The 22,863-nt window shown below is 48.1% G+C and overlaps 1 protein-coding gene across 2 annotated transcripts in view; it reads left to right on the top strand.

Moving 5' to 3' along the window:
- Arhgef10 (Rho guanine nucleotide exchange factor 10) overlaps positions 1–22,863 on the top strand; it is a 100,766-nt gene that overhangs the window by 69,831 nt on the left and 8,072 nt on the right. For both annotated transcript variants that reach the window (XM_034520282.2, XM_034520280.2), the window contains 9 exons: positions 5,962–6,077; positions 6,522–6,649; positions 6,793–6,893; positions 8,372–8,493; positions 9,272–9,358; positions 10,643–10,869; positions 11,406–11,563; positions 14,071–14,213; positions 21,954–22,128. In XM_034520282.2, the coding sequence (XP_034376173.1) occupies positions 5,962–6,077; positions 6,522–6,649; positions 6,793–6,893; positions 8,372–8,493; positions 9,272–9,358; positions 10,643–10,869; positions 11,406–11,563; positions 14,071–14,213; positions 21,954–22,128 (1,257 nt within the window). The remainder of the gene's footprint in view (positions 1–5,961; positions 6,078–6,521; positions 6,650–6,792; positions 6,894–8,371; positions 8,494–9,271; positions 9,359–10,642; positions 10,870–11,405; positions 11,564–14,070; positions 14,214–21,953; positions 22,129–22,863) is intronic.

The raw sequence follows: 22,863 nt of genomic DNA on the forward strand, positions 1-22,863 counted from the left end.
GCTCCAGTCAGGGACAGGGCAGGTGGCACTAAGGAGATACAGATGGCAAAAGACAAGCGCAAGAACATAAGCATCAGTAACCCAGGGTACTTGGCATTATTAGAACCTAGTTCTCCCACACAAGAAAGTCCTGAATTCCCCATATCACTAGGAAAGCAAGATTCAGATTTAAAATCACTTCTAATGTTGATGATAGAGGACTTTAAGAAAGACATAAATAACACTCTCAAAGAATTTGAGGAGAACACAGGTAAACAGGTAGAAACCTTTAAAGTGGAAACACAAAAATCCCTTAAAGAATTACAAGAGAACACAACCAAACAGGTGAAGGAATTGAACAAAACCATCCAGGACATAAAAATGGAAGTAGAAACAATCAAGAAATCACAAAGGGAGACTACCCTGGAGATAAAAAACCTAGGAAAGAAGTCAGGAGTCATAGACACAAGCATCACCAACAGAATACAAGAGATAGAAGAGAAAATCTCAGGTGCAGAAGATACCATAGAAAATATTGACACAACTGTCAAAGAAAACGCAAAATGCAAAAAGTTCTTAACAGAAAATATCCAGGAAATCCAGGATACAATGAAGAGACCAAACCTAAGGATAATAGGTATAGATGAGGGTGAAGATTCCCAACTTAAAGAGCCAATAAATATCTTCAACAAAATTATAAAAGAAAACTTCTCTAATCTAAAGAAAGAGATGCCCATAAACATACAAGAAGCCTACAGAATGCCAAATAGACTAGAATAGAAAAGAAATACCTCCCATCACATAATAATCAAAACACCAAGTGCACAAAACAAAGAAAGAATATTAAATGCAGTAAGGGAGAAAGGCCAAGTAACATATAAAGGCAGACCTATCAGAATTACACCAGACTTCTCATCAGATACTGTAAAAGCTAGAAGATGCTGGGCAGATGTCATACAGACCCTAAGAGAACACAAATGCCAACCCAGGCTACTATACCCAGCAAAACTCTCAATTACCATAGATGGAGAAACCAAGATATTCCACAACAAAACCAAATGTACACAATATCTTTCCACAAACCCAGCATTACAAAGGATAATAGCATGAAAGCTCCAATACAAGGAGGGAAATTATACCCTAGCAAGAGCAAGAAAGTAACCCTCTTCCAACAAATCCAAAAGAAGATAGCCACACAAAGATAACTTCACCTCTAATAACAAAAATAACAGGAGACAACAATCACTGTTCCTTAATATCTCTAAACATCAATGGACTCAGTTCCCCAATTAAAAGACATAGGCTAATGGACTGGATACATAAACGGGACCCAGCATTTTGCTGCATACAGGGAACTCACCTCAGTGCAAAGACAGACTCTACCTTAGAGTAAAAGGCTGGAAAACAATTTTTCAAGCAAATGGTCCTAAGAAACAAGCTGGAGTAGCCATTCTAAAATCTCCATCCCGAGAACACAAAGGGAGGGACTCACGGCTCCACCTATATAGATAGTTGAGGGTGGCCTTGCCAGGCATTGGTGGAAGAGGACAGCCTTGGTACCTGAAAGTTTGGATTCCCTAGTGTTGGGGAATTGTAAGAGCAGGGAGGCAGGAATGAGAGGATGTTGGGAGGACCCCCTCATAGTAATTGGAGGGGGGAAAATGGGGAAGAGGTTAGACATCAGTGGAAGTAGAGGGCCTAGGTGCCTGAAATTTTGGATTCCTTGATGTTGGGAAATTTGAGAGCAAGAAGGCAAAAATGGGAGGATGGTGGGAGCACACCCTCATAGAAACTCCCAGAATTATATGGATTAGACATGACAGATGCAGGCCTCCAGAAGACTAGATTCCAGAATTCAAACAAACAATTATCTTGATACTAAAGTTTGTTTTGAGAATTGTATATTGCAGAATACATAGCCTTGGTGTATCTACTCATCAGGCAAACTGAGCACACCTGCTCGAACCTCTGATGATCTGGAATTTTAGCCAGATGCAGTGAAGACACAATGTCAGAGGCTTATCAGTTTACTCTTTCCCCAACCCCTCTTCTAATATCTCAACGCCCATAATCAGCTTGAAGAAGTTAATGAAGTGTCAGCGCCCCTATTCCCTGGGCTTGGGGACTGAGGTGGTTGATATTGGGCTGTCTTTCTAGGAAAAGTAGTGGTTTTGGTGGAACAGGGGGGATTAGCTAGGATTTATTGCATAGCCATAACCTACTGGTAGAAATCTGTATAATTGTTATTAAGATGAAGTTATAATTTCTTAAATGGTACAAAATTTACTTTGATTTCAAATTTAAGGTTTTCATTGGTACGAGCTTCTTATTGATATAAAAGTGAGATTACTATTGTTACTATCATAGGCATTGTGCCTGTATAACACATTTAGGAATACAAGGCTTAGACCCAGTCCTTCTTTAACTTTTTAAACTTATTTGAGATGGTCAGCCTGTGAGTTAAGGGCCTATAGCAAATTCATGGCTTTGAATTTATTGTTAGGGTGTTTTCTATATTTTATTTAGAAATAGCTGAGAGGAATTAACAGACAACAGTCTAGATTGCCTTACATAAATAGTTGGTTTTCAAAACATCAGAAATCCACAGAATTGACATTACAAACATTTCTGTATTAATGTTCATTTTGATGAGAGACCTGTCTGCTCCTGACAACTTCCTGTCTTGGATTCTAAGAAGTAATTGAGCATCTTTGGAGTTATTCCAATTGTGGTAAGACAGCCACTAGGCAAGAATTGCCTCTTTTCATCTACAGACAAATTACTGTCCAGTAGAGGACACACTTGCAGAATAGTTGACTGATTATATCTGCCAAGACAGAGTAATCAGCCCTCAATAATTCTGCATCACTAGGTCTGTCAGAAGATCCTGGGCCATAAGGCTGAAGATCTGATGCTCCAACATTCTGTAGTATAGAGACTGTCCAGGTGTTCAGCGGTCTCTATAAATTGGCTATGTTTTAGAAGATATGCTTTGTGCTTCCCATAATTTCAGTTAACTCAGTCATTCTGGATTTCTGATGGGGTTGGTTGAAAACTTATAGTCTCATAGCCAATCCTTGCTATTTACTTTGAGAGAAAAGATTTGAGAGGATGGTTTTCAGCTGACATTCATTCTAAAGCCAAAAAAAAAAAAAAAAGCCAGGTTCAGAACTAAGTCTTTTATTTAGGAGAGAAAACAGAGGTTCTGCTTAGTCAACAAAATGATGGACTGGGTATTAGGTCTATCTTGCACCTTACTGACATAAATTGGTATAGTTATGCTCTAACTGTATTTTGAGAGAAAAGTTTTATTTTAACAGGAAGGGCGATATGTAGGAGGAGCTAAGGTGGGAGGAGTACGGAGAGGAGGAGTAAGGAGAGGAGGAGGAGAAGGAGAGGAGGAGCTAGGTGATGAGAGAGAAAGAGAGAGGGGGGCCAGACATGGAGGCAGATGTCAAAGATAGTTGATATATCTAGGTTGGGTATTAGGTTACACTTCTGATATTGAGCATTACCAAATTTATAAAGCCTTTGGTTAACATTTTAAAAAAATGTATAAAAGCAAAAAGGAGAAAGGGGTATGGGATAGGGGTTTTCTAGGGAGGGGAAATGGGGAAAGGAGATGGCATCTGAAATGTAAATAAAATATCCAATAAAAAATAAATTAAAAAAAAGTTAGGTTACATGAGAACTGCAAACAAGTAAGGTTGATTGTTACATGGTTCTCTTAAAAGCAGTCACACAAACAGTCTGGGTACACAGATGTACTGTCTGGTTTTGTGTGTCCACTTGACACAAGCTGGAGTTATCACAGAGAAAGGAGCCTCCCTTGAGGAAATGCCTCCATGAGATCCAACTGTAAGGTATTTTCTCAATTAGTGATCAAGGGGGGAGGGCCTAGCCCATTATGGGTGGTGCTATCCCTGTGCTTGTAGTCCCGAGTTCTATAAAAAAGCAAGCTGAGCAAGCCAAGGGAAGCAAGCCAGTAACATCCCTCCATGGCCTCTGCATCAGCTCCTACCTTCCTGACCTGCTTGAGTTCCTGTCCTGACTTCCTTTGGTGATGAACAGCAATGGGGAACTGTAAGCTAAATAAACCCTTTCCTCCCCAACTTGCTTCTTGGTGCAGGAATAGAAATCCAGACTAAGACAACAGAACATATCCATCTTGAGTCTTAAGTGACCTCAAGATGTGTTATTAACTAAGCTGCAAGTTCCGGCAAAGTTCCAGTCACAGAACACTGGGATATTGTCATAATATCACATCAGCACTATTCACTCCTCATGTGGTGACACTAAGGCACTGAGCTCAGGTGTTCGTAAACAATGGTAAATTCAGATCCATGTTCTGAGTAGCCACTCATGGGATGCAGTTTTTACACTGAGTGCTTCATCCTCAGTGAGGCAGTGTGTGTTTGAGATACATACAGTTATGAAGTCTTTATCATGGGAGTATACAGCTGTGTCTCAGCTTTGACATGGTGACATATTGAACAGAATGAAGGCTGGGACAAGCTGTGTGACTCTGAGGACAAAGTGCAAAGTGAGCTTGCAGACCTCTTGATCAGGATTACCATGAGGCTGAAGAGGTTAGCAAAGACCCAGCTGGGCACTGCTTAGCTTGGACCCTAGAGACAGAGCTGTGGCCAGGCAGCCATCCTGCTGAGACCCAGATACCAAGGCCCCATGCACAGTTCAGCTCAAATGAATCTCTGCTACTGACTCTGAAGTCCAGCTCTTTTCCTGGCCAGCCTCGTGATGATTTATGGGTATGGGAAGTGAGAAGATGCCAGGATGAACAGCGTGCTGGTTTGTAGCCTAGGCTTTGAGTGTAGTCCTGAGTTCAGATCCCTCTTGCCTCTGCATGATGTTGGGTTGTTTCCAAGTCAGCTTGGAGCCTCAGAGTCTGTTCTTAGCACTCATGGGGTCTGGAAGTACAGTATGTGCAATCACTCCCTGAGTCCGTCAAGCCTTCCACAAGGGCTGGAGCTGGCCTGGTTATTGGGGGTTGGCTGGTAAGAACCGACTGTGGACACAGATATCAGGGTGTGTTCGTCACCTCCTGACCCAAGTTTGCCATTTCTAATCCTTTCTAAGTGTTTTGACTTTGGGGAAATCCTTGGGGCTCGTTATGGTTTTGGTGGTCCCCTAGGGATTAGAAATTTGATTGAGGTTAAATTTCACATCTGGTGGGTTTTTTTTTTACCAATAATGATTATGTTTAAAATCAGGGGCCTTGGGGTGTAGCTCAGCTGACAAAGTGCTTTCCTAGTATGCATCAAGCCCTGAATCTTGTGCCCAGATCTGCATAGTACAGCGTGGTGATACACACTTAGGGTCTTAGTCCAGAGGTAGACGAAAGAGTTCAAGGTCATCCTAAACTACTTAGGACTTTGGGGACAGCCTGAAATTCTGTCTCCATCTGTCTCCGCATCCATTCTTGACTCTCTCTCTTTCTCTTGCTTGCTCACTCCCTCTCTCCCTCCCTCCCTCTTGGTTACAAAACACCAATCAAATTGTGAAACAATCTATAAGATAATTCAGCATTGTCTTTTAAAAGAATCAAATTCATCAAGGACAGACTGTGACCCGTTCCAGTCTGATGCAGGTGAAGGACACTCATGGAGTGCAGGGACAAGGGCTGGGCCAGGACAAGAACGATGAACAGAAACTGATGGCATTTGGATATGACAGGGGCAGTGAGTTCTGTGTCAGTCCCAAGCATCACAGTCTACAGTTCTGTGAACAAGATGCCAACCTCTTGTAAGGCAGGTGGAGGGCATCATTCTATACATGTAAAATTGTTTCAAAATAGCAATTAGCAAAGGAACAACTCCCAAATGCCTGAAGCTATTTGTTTTTTATTCTTTGAGCCTCCCCAACTTAAAACAAAACAAAAAAAGCAAAGCAAAACTAAAATGTATTTTGTTGCCACCCCAGGCAGGGGATAAGTGGCTCTTATCCTTCCTTCTCATTTTTCAGACAAAGTTTACATGGGGCCAGGGCAGCTGTACCAGGATCTGCAGAACCTCCTGCATGACCTGAATGTTGTTGGCCAGATCTCTCAGCTGATAGGAAACCTCCGAGGAAGTTATCAGGTAAAGGGGCCTCCTGGATGGGACAATGCTGTGGCTTCCAGGTCTGTGAGCACGGCTTTGTCTCCGAGTTCTCCAGAATGGGGCACTTGGGCATCTCTAAGGAGCAGGCCCAGCTCGGCTCTTGTGTTGTTTGGGCCAGCGTGGCTTTCTTCTTTGCGGCAGTACTTGAGCCTGGATTACATCTCTGCGTGATCAACCCCGAGGGAGTTTGTAACCTGTCATGAGTAATGGCGTCTCCCTGGGGTTTCCATGTCAGAGCTCTGCTTTTCCTCTTCTTCTTAAATGTATGTGCAAAAAAAGTGTGATGTCTCTGCATATAATCATAGCCCTTGGTAGCATGAGGCAGGAGGATTGCTTGGGCTACCCCTAGGTTAGAGTGAGACCTTGTCACAAAACAAAGCAAAAGCAGCAACAAAAGCTAATAGACCTGTTATTCCTCTGTAGAACTTAAACCAGTCAGTAGCCCACGATTGGACGTCGGGCTTACAACGGCTCATCCTGAGGAAAGAAGATGCAATCAGAGCTGCCGACCGCTGCAGGATTCAATTACAGCTCCCGGGAAAGCAGGACAAGTCAGTAATTTTAAAACAGAACCGGAACGGTTCTTTGTCAGATGTGTTTTCTGGCTTGGTGGCTCATTGCATGGTAGACTGTGTAGACAAACTGTAAGTGGTACCGTGCTGTCTGTAAAGGGAATGCCCCTCTTCTCCGGCAGGTCAGGGCGGCCCACGTTCTTCACTGCTGTGTTCAATACGTTTACACCAGCCATCAAGGAGTCCTGGGTCAGCAGCCTGCAGATGGCCAAGCTGGCCCTTGGTAAGACACAGGTTTTAAGCTGACTGGGCATGCTCCATTAAGAAAGGGATGTTTCAGGATTGTCAGAGAGGTCATATGATTATGCATACACCTGAGCGGGTAAAACCAGGGCAGAGAGAAAACTTTCCCTGACCTGGAAGCATAGTTTAAGTGGAAACATTAAGTTAAAAGTTTGTATTATAACTCAGGGCCCGCAGAACACACCAGTGGCTTCTATTGTGGTATGACATTCTTGTATAGTGTGACTATTGAGAATAAGGACGGGCCCCTGAGGCTGTAGCCCTGGTCCAGAGCCTCAAACCCTGGCATGGAGAAGTTTTTAAGGAGCGGAAAGGACGCAGCATCTCAGCCTCTATGCTGACCCCGTCCTGTGACAGGGAGTGCAGCGTATCATACCCTGTCACTCAGGACTCCCAGCTTGAAAGATCAGTCCTGTGGCTTTCCTTTAGCTAGACGTGGCTTTAGAACTGTTTTCTGGTTCATCTGTCCTTTTAGCCTGTGTAGGTAGGTAGGCAGACATAGATATCGATATATGATAGGTAGGTAAAAGACAAAAAATGATAGGTAAGTTGACAAATTGATAGACAATCTATAATAAGGTAGTCGACAAAAGGTTAATAGGTGGATGATATATAGTAGATCGATTGTTAGGTGATAGGTAACTAGCCAGACAGATGGGAGATTGATGATAGGTAGATGGGTAAGTAGACCGAAGGATGATAGATAGGTAGGTAAGCAGGCAGACAGGAAGATCCACAGAGAGATCCTTCTCTATAGAACATATATAGATTTATGCACACATATATCTCTTGTTCTCAGTGTGCATTGCAGTGCCGTGTGCGTGCGTATATGTGGCCTGTGAGTGAATGCTGGTGTGTGTGTGCAGGTGTGGGTGTCTGTGCCTGTGTTTGATTACCTGTATGTGGGTAGGTGTGTACACCCATTTGTGAAAGGCTCTCCTGAGTGCAGACTGTCTGAAGAGTCACCCGAGAATAAAACAGAAGTCAGCTGTTGCTAGCCCCCCTGACTGAGGACAGGGACATAGCTCTTTGTCCCCTCCTGAGTGATTGACTGGGTTGTGCCTCTACAAGCAAAGAGACAATACCTTGTGAGATGACCTGGTGGTAAGCTGCCTCCTGTGCTCACTCAGGGGTAAGGTGGCCGTCTTCCTTAGGCACAAATTACATCTTCATGTTTATGAATGTCTCAATGAATCTGGGCGGACCCAGGCCATTTTTCTGATGCATTCAGTTCAGGAACGGACAGGGAGCATGAGGCCCCATGACATGCTGCTAGGCTGCATCACTGAGTGAGCTCCTCCCCCACCTCTAGCTAGGGAGAGGAAGGCAGTGTTGCTTCCCAAGATAGACTCATCCCTGTTCACACGCTGTGGAGGGTTGGGTACAGCTGCTGGGACATGACAGGCGTTCACATTTACCTCAGTAGCTCAGCTCTGCTCTCCCTGAATGTGCCCACAGAGGAGGAGAACCATATGGGATGGTTCTGTGTGGATGATGATGGCAACCTAGCCAAGAAGGAGACACACCCTCTCCTGGTGGGACACATGCCTGTGATGGTGGCCAAGCAGCCAGAGTTCAAGGTGAGGACCCCAGGTGGGCGGTGCCTGCTTTTGCAGAGGATTTACTCGGGAATGCTAGTGTGGGCCCCGTTACTACTGGTTGAGAGGAAATGGTTTTGGTAGCCTTGGAGATGATTGCTGGGAGCCCACCAATGAGGTTCAGCCACTGACTGCGTGGTGTGCTGCTGGCTAAGGTTAGTGGAGGCCCCATTCCCAGTGGGCTCCAGCATCTCCCCGCTCTGTGATGCCCCAGCTCGATCAACAGTCCCTCTCAGTAGAGGGTCAGGACTCTAATGCCTTTATCTGCTTGATGTTGTGTGCTCCTTGTCTGCTAAAGTGCCAGGCACCAAGGTCCAATGCCACTGACAAGGCACCATGTCTTTTTTTTTTTTTTTTAAGAAATAACTTGACAATGTTGTTTCTCTTCTTCATTCCTGGCCCCTAATCCACTTCCTGGGGACTATCTTGTCCCTGGCTCAAGAGAGCAAGCCTTTGGACACCTCAGAACTCTTGCCCTGTGAAACCACACAGCTCATGTGTCAGTAAGGCCAGCGGACACACCATCGGCTTTCCTGTTCCTCACTGGGTCGTCCTGGCTGATTTGACATGCCCAGCCAGCTTTTGACATGGTTGAGGGGGTTATAAGACAAAACCACTAAAGTCCTTGGGGATTCACGTCAGCAAAACCAACTTGTAAGACTCACACAGTTGGGTGTTTGTATCCCTGGGCTCAAGCCCATGGTTCAGCCAACCAAGGATGGCAAACATTTTGAATCCACCATGTTGTATCCCATTGCAGATTGAATGTGCAGCTTATAACCCCGAACCTTACCCGAGCAATGAAAGTCAACCGGCCTCACCCTCCACAGCCCGTGGCTTCCTGTGGGTAAGCACCTTTGCTTGTCATTAAGGCCGATTGACAAGGAGCTGGCAGTTGGCTGAGGGGAGACTACCAGGTTAGGTTTCCTAACAGCATTCCCTGAGGTTCGGACCTGGGGATTAAAATGTTGTTTTCTGTCTGTTTTCATCTAAGACTTTTACAGTGGAATAAAGACTAACTTACATGCTTCGATGGTGACTTGGGTGTGTCATGCACTCTGGTGTCTCACCTCACTGGCTCCCCCCTACCTTCCAAAACATTGTTGGCTTTTACACTGGTGTCATGGCCGGGATGAATTTATCCTACACCAAGTCCAGGCTCCGGGCAATGTTAGGTTGCAGTAGTGCTTTCTGGTTCTTGCACTCTAGAAGACCATCCCTGGGCCTGGGTCCCTGGCCTCTGGCCCCTCCCACTTCCCCTCTCAGTATAGATCACTCAAAGTTGACATCCCTGTCCAGGCAGAGCTGCTGCTCAGAGTTGTTGCTAATAGTGTTTAGAGTGGAGCGGCGTGGCCAGCCGCTGTTTCAGTGTGCCTACCTAGGGGCCAGCCGAGACACTATACTGCTGGATGGTAGGTTCCTTCTGCTCAGATTTGTAATTGCCACCACTTGGTGTACACACAGACACACAGATGCAGGCACACACTCACCCATGACCAGGGACCTGATGGCTGGCCCTCCTTTCAGCAGGGTCTGAGAGGCTTGCTTACTTGTAGCGTGGAATACATGCAGGAAAGTAAATACATGAAGGAAGGTACGACAGTGTGCTCCAGGTTGGAGGGAGGAACGCGCAGTGTGCTCCCTGTCTGCACGCAGTGAGCCCCTGGCATGACCTCCTTTGGGCTGGGTTCTTTTCAGTTTTTGCCTCTTGAAAAGCTTGTCTTTTCACTAAGGATGAGTGTTATGGCATCTGGATGCCAGCTTACTTAACACTGGCACTAATTTGCTCTTCAGCACGTTATAAAGTGATTGTGTGAATAGGCCTTGCAGTCGTGCACGGAATGAGTGTCTGATGTTGGATGCATATGCTTGCGGCTTTGAAAATAAAGTTGTGTTCATGTTACTGAAAACTCAAAAAGCCAAATTTAACATGTTGAAAAGAAAAATGAGCTCTCTTGGGAATCCTTTCACCCCGTTTGCTTTTTTTCCTGAGTGTGACTCATGCATGGAAATCAGTACCTTCTTGGGTCAGGCTTCTGCGTATCCAGGATCATGCCTCATCAGAAGTTGTAGCAATTCCAGAATCACGCCTGATGTCACACGCTCTCTTCCCTCACCTCCTCTCTCTTAGATCGGGAGCTGCAGCAATCAGATGGGTCAGGTCGCCATTGTCTCCTTCCAAAGTTCCAATCCCAAAGTCATCGAGTGCTTCAATGTGGAGTCGCGCATCCTGTGTATGGTGTACGTTCCAGCACAGGAGCCGAAGCCCCAGGAGCCCACTGAAGCCAAGGATCCAGAGGCCACCGCCTCCAGAGCACCCCATGTGCCCACCATCTGCCTGGGCACAGAAGAGGGAAGGTAGAGAACACACACTGTTTTATGGATTGTCTTCAGTGCGAGACATGTCACCTTTCTCGTGGGGGAATGTGAGCCTAGTATAAGATGCAAGGGGGAGACTTCCGGTCATTGCACGCTAAACGGACCATGCCCGTGCTAATTGATCTGATGAGACAGCTCATAGTTTTCTGAAGGGGAAAGCTCCCTATGGCTGGCCCCCCAGTTTCTGTTCATTCTTCTTAAGAACAGGCCACTTATTCCATTTTGGGATAAAGCAGCAATATCTTGTCTTATAATCATGTGGAACTTTAATGCCATCTAATGGGGAAACTAACATTCTAAAATTTATAGGAAGAAAGTGAATTATGACCAGACTCTCTATTTAAGCTATAAGAATGTAATCATAATGGTTGTGGGTGTTTTTTTTTTTTTTAAATGTGAGTTAACATGGAGGGTGTGGGGAGGTGAGGAGGACACGTGCCCTTGGCTGATGCCGACGGCGCTGGTCCTCTCTCGGGCACACGCAGGCCTGTTAATGCGTGCTCTCTTGTTTGCAGCATTTCCATTTATAAAAGCAGCCAGGGATGCAAGAAGGTGCGGCTTCAACATTTCTACACGCCGGACAAGTCCACTGTCATGAGCCTGGCCTGCTCCCCGCAAGGCCTGTATGCAGGCCTGGTCAATGGGTCTGTAGCCAGCTACACCAAGGCTCCAGGTAACCACCCACACTCGGCTGACCCCTGGCTACAAGTCAGTCTCACCATGGGGCTTGTCCCTCCCGTTTCCAAACCTGGGTAACTTGCTCCTTTCCGAAAAGGCACTGATGGACACATGGGAAGTTTTTCTAAAGTTGGTTTCTAGGGACTTCTTCCTGTTCCACAGCGACTCAGATTAACCCAGACCAGCCTTGGGGCTTCACCCCTGCTATTGGGGACCCTAAACTTCCTCACACTCTCCTGAGCCTTCCTCCATCACTCGAGCCCAATTTGATGTGGGGGTGTGACACTCCCAGGGATGGCTTCCCCATCAGTGATGTTTCCACATGGCACTGTGGTGACTGGCCTCGTCTACCCTCACAGTCTCAAACACTGAGTCCAGTCCTCATCACCTCAGAAGCAGCACGATGCTCTTTCTTCCAGGTTTGCGGTCGGTTATCTGTGACCCTTTCCCTCAGCCTGGTTTTCTTCATGCCTTGTGCATGAATCTCTTAAAGGACTAATCCCCATCTCGGTACATTTTGACCAGCCCGGCCCTGTGCTGTGTTAAGCAGAATGCATCATAGCACAGGTGTCTTTGTAGCTCCACTATCTTTGCAGCCTTCCTGGTGTGTCTTAAGCTCCCTGAGCATTGTGGGTAGGCCTGGGTAGTAGACTATAATAAGGTGGGCGGAGCATCCATACAAAGTCTGTTGTCCGTTCTTGGTGGCAGAGGATGTGATCGGTCGGAGACTGTGGCCTTCCCAGACAGAGTGGGCACTTGCTTTGGAGTGGAGCTGGGAAACTTGGGAATTGAAGGGAAACTTTCAGGTTGTGAAGCCATGGGACTGTCACTATTGGTAGCTTGTGTATGAAGTCTGGCTGCGGTGCAGGTGACCTGCCTGGCAGCTCTGGCCTCAGCAGAAAGAAGCTGCCCCGGGAGGCAGTCCTATTGGCCCAGATTCACACACTTTGAGGTTGCACGTGGCCCTCCCAGGGAGACAAGAACACAGTATCTAAGGAAAGGAGAGCTTGCTTAGCCAGAAATTGGCCAGAAAACAGAGGCCAATTGTTGGGAGCCTAGTCTTGACCAAAGCAAAATACCTAAAGTGGGTTATCCCTCCTTTGATCTCGGAGTTCCCGTTTCAAAGGAACCATACAGTCGATCTGCAGCACGGCGCTCTCCAGGCAGCCTGCAGGCCTTATGCCATGCTCGCCCTCAGGAGCATATTTCATCACAGGTCCAGGCTGTGGTGCAGTGAAGGGCTGTGAGTACCATGTGGCATGGTTGTCTGTATACACGTTAGGACAGGTGAAGGAAGGGGAAGGGGAGTGTGTGCATACCTGCATCTCTGCGCGTGCATGCATGTATGTGTGCACACATGTATCTAACCATATGTGTACGCGGTACACCAGCTGCATGAAAGGGAGGCTGGGACACTGAGGTTCAAAACCATCCTGCACCATTGTTCAGCCTGAGCAGAATTCCCATCGAAGGTGCTTTGTATCAGCAAGCACACCACAGCGGTCAGGGATCGCTCAGTCGCCCACCTCTGTCTAACAGCCCAGCACAACTCCCCTTGCTCAGAGGTTTTTTCACTCAGGCTCAGAGGTTCTGGTTTGACAGAAAAAGCTGAACACACACACACACACACACACACACACACACACACACACACAGACACGAAGGCACACTGATGATCTAATTACCATCAGACTCCTGGGGCTTAATGAATGGCTAGGGTGAAAACTGAAAGGTTAAATACTTACAAGATAGCCCCGTCAGCCGCTTTAAAATTCACATTAAATCTTCTTTCCTTCTATACAGTGGCTGTGCTATAAATTCATTCTTATTTGAGTCGTGGCAGAGGTAGCTCACTACTGACCTCTGTAGCTTTTTCAAACTAAAATAAGGTTTTGGCTTCCTGGGGGTCAGGGAAGGGAGGAGGCATTTGAAGAGCAGAGCCTCTGGCTTAGTTTTGTTATTTTCACCTCCAGTAAAGACTTGTTCCCCTTGAGATGCTGTACACATCACTATCGGCTTTGAAGACATAAGCATCTGCCCAGTGATTTTGGATATAGTCCTTCTGACACAACCAAATGAGTTCACATATTACCACAGGGCCACAGTGGCATCTGTGGAACCATGTGACGGGTCCTGTGTGGAGCTTACGGATGCATTTCACATTGAGTTCCTGAAACAGGTTTTGAGGCTCGTGACAGTACTGCCCCCATCTTACAAATCAAGAAAGTGACGCTTAACTTACAGAGATCAAGGGATATGTCTGGAGACACGCCAGGTAATGGCACACTTCCCTGGGACCTATAGGAAGCTGTCCCATCCTGCCTGCTGTCTTCTACGTGCTACAGGGCTGGTTCCAAGGCCCTGGACACCCCTTGTCGGATGCAAGCATTGTTGTCACAATTGATACTTGAGTTGGGTTTTGCAGTGATGTGTGACTTTGTTTCTCTGTCCCCTTGCACAGTTACCTGTACTCAAGGGAATCTAAACTTGTTTTCTTTTAAGATGGATCCTGGAACTCGGAACCCCAGCAAGTGATCAAGTTGGGTGTCCTGCCAGTCAGAAGCCTTCTCCTAGTAGAGGGTGCACTCTGGGCGGCCTCAGGAGGGCAGGTGTTCGTGGCCAGCTTGGAGACTCACACTATAGAGGTGAGTCAAGCACACCCTGCTGCCGCCTGCTCCTGCATCCCAGAAGCAGCCAGGCTTTCTGCAGTGCAAGTGTTTCAGGTGCATTCTGGGGCCGTGCGTGAAACAAAGACAGTTATCAGCTTTGCTTAGAAAGATTACCGTTTCCTGACTACATCTCTGGGGCATAGTCATTCTGTGTTTACCTGCTGTCTGAGTCAGTGTTCCATTGCTGAGAAGAGACACCGTGACCCAAGCAATAAAGGAAAGCATCTAACGGCGGCTGACTTGGAGTTTCAGAAGTTTAGTCCACTATCATCATGGCAGGAAGCATGATGGCATGCAGGCAGACATGGTGCTGGAGAAGTAGCTGAGAGTTCTACATCTGGATCCATAGGAAGCTGACTGGCTTGAGCTTCTGGGACCTCTAAGCCCATCCCATAGCGACACTCTTCCTCCAACAAGGCCACATCTATTCCAACTCCAGTAAGGCCACACCTCCTAACAGTGCCACTCCCTATGGGCCAAGTATTCAAACCCGTGACTCTGTGGGCCATTCCTACTCAAACCACCACACCTGCTAAGTAGTGGAAAGGTTGCTTTAAGAATACCTTTGGTATAGTATTGAGGGACACGTAGAAAATCAGTCCTTGACCATACTATCCTTTCTCACCAGTGAGCCAGGGGATCATTCCTGGGATGCTGGAAGAACTAGCCAGCCATTTGGGAAGCCAATCCAGCCTTCCCAATCAAAACAAAAAACAACAACAAAAAACAAACACACCACCACCACCAACAACAAAAAACGCCTCCCTCTATGTGGGAATTTGGACAAAGAGAGAAACAGTAAGCTCACAGGACTTTCAGTAGTATGAGCGTGGGGATCTCTCTGCCGTAGAGAAAGGCCTCTCCTGAGATGCTAGACACAGAACTTACCATAGCTGGGAAAGACATTGTAACCAAGCATCATAACCTTTCTCTCACATCTGATATTTAATACACAGGCACCAAACTATTCGTTTTTAGATTTAGGAAAATATTTCTTGTACATATGACCAGGAATTAACATACATAGCGTACAATGAGGTCTTCCTAGACGTGAAGAAAGAGGCAAGCAACTCAGTAGAAAGTGTCCAGAGGGCCTGCTAGGCAGGAAAGGAAAGACAGTCACACACGCTGCGGCCTCCGTGGCGACAGTGTGGGTGTACAGCAAGGTGGTGTTTTGGGTTTATTTTTAGAGCCACGTTAGGTTCTTGGCAAAACTGAGCCGAAAGTTGAGATTGCAGCCTCTCTACCCTAGCGCACGCCCCTTTCCTGCCCCCTCCCCCTCCCCCCCACTACGTGTCACGCTTGTTTCCATCAGTGGTTCTTGCTGTTCAGTCCGTAGAGTACACTGGTCTCCACTCACAAGGTGGTCCAGACAATCATTGACCTGTGCCCCACTGCCACAGCAGACACCGCCACCCCCTCTCTAAAACCCTCTGTCCGTCACTGGCTTGTTCCTCTTCCCCAGTGTGGGTAACCTCAGACCATTTAGGCTCTGTGTTTCAGAATGTCAAGGCAACAGTAAATGGAAGTAGGCAAAACAAATCTGGGGGGGGTGGGGGGGTGGGGAGGGTGGAGCTAGTTAAGCGCAGGCGCACTACACAGCATGGAAGGAGGTGAGTGAAGGCAGTGCGCAGGCCTGTCTGTTATTCAATGGAGAAAGGGGTTCTGTCCAGCACCCCTGCAGCATAGGGCTGCATCCACTGCCTAGGGTCAGGTCTCCTATCCTTGTCCCAGTCTATATGTTTGCAGCTCACAGATGTCTAGACCGTGTATCTTTCGTTGCACCATTGGTATTTTCTAGTCATATCTTACACTAATTGCACCACTTGCTCATGACCGTCTACCACATCTGTCTTAAACCATCTCTCACCCAGCCCGTCCCTCAGGTCACATTGTTTTGGTTTTATTCTATGGGGTCGGGTAGTTTAATCTGACTGTTCAGCACTCCACTACTTCAATGTCAAATTGCCATCACCATCGGCCTCAGAAAACATGTGTAGGTCATCTTTAGTGGGGTTTACCAGCTCACCAGAGCAGGGCTTCGGGCCGTTTTGCTAAAGAGAGTTCACACATCACACTTTTAGAAGTCATTCAGACATCTATTTCAGGACATGCGTTAGTGGCATGTGCTGTCCCCTCAGGGAGAGAGTGATACAAGAACTTGGGGTGGTTTTCCTGCTAGAAGTAGAATCCAGGGCCCCATGCACGGTACCGTCTAACCACACTCCTGCCGCAAGAGCTGAAAACTGTAGTGTGTGACTGACGCGGAGCTCAGAAGTGCAGACGCTGCCTCAGGCCTGCAGACTCCCTAGGGCAGTGCAGGTCTCAGGAGGTGAGCTTCTGCCAGTTAGCAGGATGTTTGTTTCTACCTGGGCAAAGGTGCAGACGGGCAGTTGCAGGCTCAAAACTTCCTCCCCGGAACTGCAATGAGATAGCTTCCCTCACTCCCAGGCCGAGCCTCAACTGAAGATCCTACGGCCTCGGCCCGAGTGCTGGGCTGCACCAGCGCCTGTTTTTCTGATTTGTGTATGAGTGGCTTTTCTGTTTCCAAGGCCCAGCCTTCCAGCCTGCCACAGGAGAGACAGAAGGAAACCTGGATAAGCATTTCCTCCCGTAGTTTCCTGGTAGCTTCGGTTACTTTTACATATAACTGTGAGTCACTGTTGTTATAAAAAACCTTGCCTACAAGCACAGAGCACACCCTACCAAGTCACAGGTACCATGGCAACTTCCTGGGACTTTGTTGCAGCCCTTACCAGGACCAGTGACATCATCGTGGAAATCACGTTCCTAGAAAGTTCCACAAACCTGCGTAGACATGTTCCACAGGGCAGATTTGATGAGTAGCAGTTGCCACCTTGCTGGTTCTGTGTCTAAAATAGTCCAGCTGCATGTCACGGGATGCTCGTCTGGGTCTCTAGGTCAGGGGCTGCTCTGTTGGTGAAGGGAGATGCCCACATCCAGCACAGCTCACCAGAGCTGCAGCTGCCATTTTTTCATCAGGATGAAATCTTGCTAAAAGAAACATCCAAGAGCCAGAGTAGTGTTTTGTTGTCATTTTTATACTCAGACATAATAACATTATCTTAAGACATTTTACCCCAAATGGCAACATTATATCATCATCATCATCCTCATTGTTATTAGTATTACTATAGTATACTGAAACCAAAAGTGCTAGGGGGTGTTCTCCGCAGCCTTCCCCAGAAGGCCACCAAGATAAGGTCACGTTCCCTCTCTGCTTTATTCTGCCGCAAGCTCTAGAGAGGCTCAGTGCTGGAGATTTCCAAGGCTCAGAGCATCCAGATCCGTGTACCAGTCCCCTCTGTGCAATTTTTAGCCCAGAAATAACTAGACACATTTATAGAGAGAAGCAAAACCTGCTTTTCTGGGAAAATGAGATTCATGCTGTTCCTGTTCTGTGGGCAGCCACAGCCGAGCTGTGGGTGCAGCCCGGGATCTCAACCTGTGTTCACCCAGCTGGGGTGGGGGTGCTGCTGCTGCTGGAGGGAGCTGCCTTCTGCATAGCCTGCGAGCCTGTGGCTGAGCCTGGGTCATGCAGGGTGGAGAGCATCCTGGGAGCCATTAGAGAGGAGGCTCTGAGGGTGAGCATCATAACAACTGTTGTGGAGCTGAGTGGGAAGGCTCATAGGACAGAGTGTCCTGGGTTTGTGGTCTCTAACCTGCTAGCCTGGGTCAGAATGCCTCCCAGATGGCACTTCTGCCTCCTGCCAAGCACGAGGGCAGTTTCTATGCTGATCGTCATGTTGGGAAGAACCGTGTTCTCTACATGTTATTTCTGCGTTTATGTACACATGTGTGTATACCTGTGTGTGTATGTGCACGTGCGTGTGCACATGCAGGTACTCACAAAGGCCAGAAAGGGTGTCAGACCCTCTGCAGCTAAAGTTATGGGTCCCTGTGAGCTACCTAATGTGGGAACTTGGGGGCCAAACTTTGGTCCTCTGCAAGAGTAGTGTGTGATTTTAATCCCTGAGCCTCTCTCCAGCCCCTCCCTTGCCAGCTTTTCTCTTTCCCAGCTGCATGTAGCTTTCCTTCTTGCTTTTGAAGTGTGTGTGTGTGTGTGTGTGTGTGTGTGTGTGTGTGTGTGTTTGTGTTTAAAAGTCTAGTCTCCAAAGACTAATACAGGTAGGTCTAAAGCAGTCTGCGTTTATGAACAGGCTGGCGTTTCTGGGGTTCTGGCAGGTGCTAACTTCCCCAGCTGTTTCTCCTATAGCCATGGGCACCGTTATGGCTTCATTACTGGAGAAGCCTAACTCTAAAGGCTGCTTTCCTTGCTCTTGAGTTTCCGCCATATATGGTGCTTTCTACTAGGTTCCAGTGGATGGAAGGAAAGAGGGATAAAGGGACAGACAGGATGAACAGCCAGGCCAGGAATACAGCAACACCACAGTGGTCTTCAGCCACGCTCTTCCTTAAGATAATTAACAGAGCCGCACAGACCGGGGCTCCACACATCCATCCTGGCCTCCCTGTGACCTCTGAGACATGCTCAGAACCAGTTTTGCAGAGAGGGAAGGAACAGGTCCTGGGCCTGCGTTCCTGCTTTCAAACAGAACATCAGACTTAGGGGATCCATGCCCAGGCTCACAGAAGTGAACCAATGCTGTGTGGTCCTTCATCCAGTGCCCAGTACATACTGTTGTGGACTTGCCAAGTGCCAGGTACCATAGAGCAGACCCTGGCAGTATGTCCAGCCACGGGACAGTGTCTAGTGTTGGAGTTCTGGTGAGTCCTTTCTGTCCAGTCCTCAGCAGGCATGGTAAACCTATGCCCAGGTCAGAACTGGTCTTGCAATGTTCAAGCACCGAGTCTGCCCTGAGTCTGTGTATAGAGCTACAAAAATCAAACCATGGGGCCTCATCACCACCCCGATCAAGATAAGCAGAATTCTCGAGGAAGGCCTGGGAAGAGATACCACAGAGAGTGTCAGAATGAGATGTGACTCCGGGAGGAACCCTGGTCCTCCGGCTAAAGCATGGGCCAAGTGGGTGACGGATGAGAGGGCACAGTGGGTCTGACAGGGCCAGGAGGACCCCACATTAGCAGGAGCCTAGAGCTCTCAACCCAGTGTATGGATTCCAGGGGAAGAGGTCCAGGCTGCCTCTCAGCTTCCTGGTCCGCAGGCAGAGATGGGAACAGCCAAGTCTGCTGGAGCTACACTAGTGCCTTGATCCTTAAGCCCCAATGCAGACTTTGCCTTTTCCTTCTGAAGATCACACTTGCCATGTGACACCGAGCATCCAGGGACCCTAGATACACTGTCAGCCCTTCAGGTGCTACAGACTGCAGACTGGAAGTGAAGGGGAGAAGGTTGCTGAGGATGGAAGACCCTAGAGCTATGTCTATGTGTGCTTCCAGGGAAGGCTGGGTCGGCCTGTGACATGGAGAGGAAGGAGGAACTTGCTGTGTAATCCTCCAGTGGTGCCTCCTCACATGCTCTGGTTTCTTGTTCTGCTTTTTCAAGCCTCCTTGGAAGTCCTGTGACTCAGCTTCCACAGGTTCCTGGGGCAGTTACTGTTCCGCCTTGAACTCAGATAAGGGACAGTACCAATCAAGATTTGTGGCCCCCAAATGCACAGAGGGTCATCCTCTGCAGACAGTTCTGAATGCAAACGTGACCACAAGGCAATGGGCAGGAAGGGAAGGCTCCTTCAGCACTTACAGGAACAAGGAAATACAAGGCAAAACGTCCTGCCTTGACCTCCACCTGAGGCTCGGCAGAAAAACTGCTACGAGGAAGTTGATGCTAATTTCCAGAGACCAGGGAAGCTGGGCAGATATGAGCTTAGCTGTCCCATGAGAGCAGTACACAGAACGGTCTGACCCTCTACTGATCCCATGTCCCTTGCTTGGGCCAGGCATGAGACTCAGAGCTACCTCTTTCTCCAGTCCCTGGCACTGGAACACACCCAGGCCACCTCAGCCGTCTCAAGTGCAGAGCAGTTGCAGGGTCCTGGGCTGGTGACAATTATTCCTTGTGTCTGGGATACATGAAAGGTCCCTGCTCCTTTGTGATCTGAGTTAAATCACAATGACCTACAATGCGTGTGTTTTGGTCAGAGTTATGTAGGAACCAGAGGTATCTGTGGATCCAGGCTTCTTCCTCCAGTGATGCCTGACTGTGCAAGATGTATGTGGGTGGACAGGTGGGCATCTCAGAACCCTGAAGCCCATGCCAGCACTGAGACTCGTGGGTACCAACGTTCTTCAGCATCCCAGGAGTGTCCCTAAGCCCCAGAATGAAGCAGACAGCCCCTGTGGGGCCACATACTCCATTCCCTGTGTGAAGGCATCTAAGAACTGTCCCCAGGGCCATCCAGTGAACATCAGACAGACTTTGCTTAGCATGAACCCACAGAGAGGAGTCTAGGGGCCAGGCCAGTGCTAGTGTCTCAGGGCACATAGAGGAAGCTGTGTGTCAGCATAGCAATAGTGTAAGTGAACGCATGCAGAAGACTTGGGCCCGCCTCCTCGACTGCCCACATAGAGTTGACTATTATTACCTGAGACACTGGAGTTGGGCTGAGTGGGTTGGAAGGGAGAGGTGAATTTGCTAAGCTATAATCTTGAATACAGAATCCCTAAGGAATCCAGAACAATACTGGCAGATTAGAAAATATTTTAAAATTAACAATAATAATTAATAAAATTTAGCAAGGTCAGAGGTTACAAGATCAATATCCAAAAATCAACCTATTTTGTGTGTGCCAGCATCAAGCAGCCTGAGGAACATGCTGAGAAGACGAGGTCAGGAGACATCCCCAGGCAGCTCCTAACCTGGGTTCTGCCACCCCTGTGCAAGCATAGCCACTTCTACCCCGGAATCTTCCACTGAAATAAGATACAGTTAATGCGAGCTGTACCTTAGCTCAGCCTGGCTCTTCTGTGAGCATCTGTGTGGGTGTGGGGTACCGTGACCTTGGCAAGCCTGTTGTCTCTTGTAATTGATGGGTCATGTGCTCTGCCCCCTTGTTCTCTTGGGACACAGAGCTATGACTGTCCCAGCCTCCCCCCTGCCCCTCAGGTATTTTAAGTTGTTCAGATTTAGAGAGCCAAGATTGATCTTGAGTGTAAATTACTTGACTTCCTGGGGTGCTGCTACACTGTACCTTAACTTGCTTTGGCCCCTCACCCCCTCGGGTCTCAAGATAGACACATAACTGAGGTTTTCCAGCAAGGCCTTGTGCGGTAATGAGATCCCACAGAGCTGCTTGCTTCAGGCAGGCCCCTGGGGGTAGCCGCCTTAGGTCTACATTATGTATCAGATTGACCTGACTGTCTTTGTCTGGATTGGGGAGAAGGGCCAGCCTCCTCCCAGGTACCCACGGCTGTGGCTGTGCTACTCAGTGGACTGTGTCTCCTTGGAGGTAAACCAGCAGCCATGCCTCCCGTAGCCCCTTCCATGCTGCCCTGAGGTGGTTCTCTCAGCTTGCAAAGGTCCCATAATAAAAGGCAAGTAGCATTGGGTTCTATGAATGACCTGCCTGCTTGGGGAAGCCGCAAGAGCATTGTGCCCTTGGGTGCTATTCTGTGGCTGTGGGCACACGGATTTGATCTCCACCCGGACCCCATGTTCCCCAGGAGTGACTCAGCCTAGTCCCACTATGTGGCACCTTCGCCCACAGCTCTGTTGTAGACTCAAGACTATACCCCTCGATACCCTGTGTGACCTTATTTCCTCTACTCCCCCAGAATCAGCTGGAGGCCCACCAAGATGAAGGGATGGTCATCTCCCACATGGCTGTGGCTGGGGTCGGCATTTGGATCGCCTTCACCTCGGGGTCCACCCTTCGCCTCTTCCACACAGAGACCTTGAAGCACCTGCAGGATGTCAACATTGATGCCCCCGTGCATAGCATGTTGCCAGGTACTCCCCCCGGGAAGGGAGGGTTCTACTGTCACTGTCCCTAGTACAGCTTGCAGTCAGGTACCTCAGAAGGAAGGTGAAAGGGCAGCAGGGACAGCAGCTGCTAATGCACACATAGCCAATGTGGTCCATAGCCCCTGGGTGTTCACATGTACCCCGTCTATGTAGGTGAACAGCCACTCTGTGTAGACCTGGCATGGCTTAGTGTGAGAGCATGTATATGAACATGTAGCCTGTATAGACAGCTATACATTCTCTCTACAAATATAATGAAGGATGCATTAATGGCCAGAGTGGACCATCTAGGGATGCCACAGGCAAGACCAGGTGAAATGAATCGTCCTGACTGTATCTGTGACCATTAGGAATCACTGAAAACTTTGAACAGGGAGAAGGGAGAGGCCATGGCAGGGTGGATGTGGGGAGGATGATTGATCATGTAGGGAGAGGCTTGAGTGGGTCTTGCCAGCTCTTTGTCCACAGGGTCCTGCCTAACAGGCTGCAGGGAGAGCGTGGAAGGAAGATGGGGATGCCGAGGACAGGAATGGGCTGAGCTAGAGAGTAAGCAATGGGGTGAGGGGAGCTGGCCGCCGGTCAGCTGACGGGTGTGCTGTGTTGGATAGCGTTTACATGTGGGTCATAGGTAAGCCAGTCCACGACGCCTTGGAAAAGCATAACAACAACTTAGGGGTCATGATGTAGAAAGGGTACACACCCACCCTTGGCATGAGGAGT

The sequence above is a fragment of the Arvicanthis niloticus genome, chromosome 16 (assembly GCF_011762505.2).
Source record: "Arvicanthis niloticus isolate mArvNil1 chromosome 16, mArvNil1.pat.X, whole genome shotgun sequence".
Lineage (NCBI taxonomy): Eukaryota > Metazoa > Chordata > Mammalia > Rodentia > Muridae > Arvicanthis > Arvicanthis niloticus.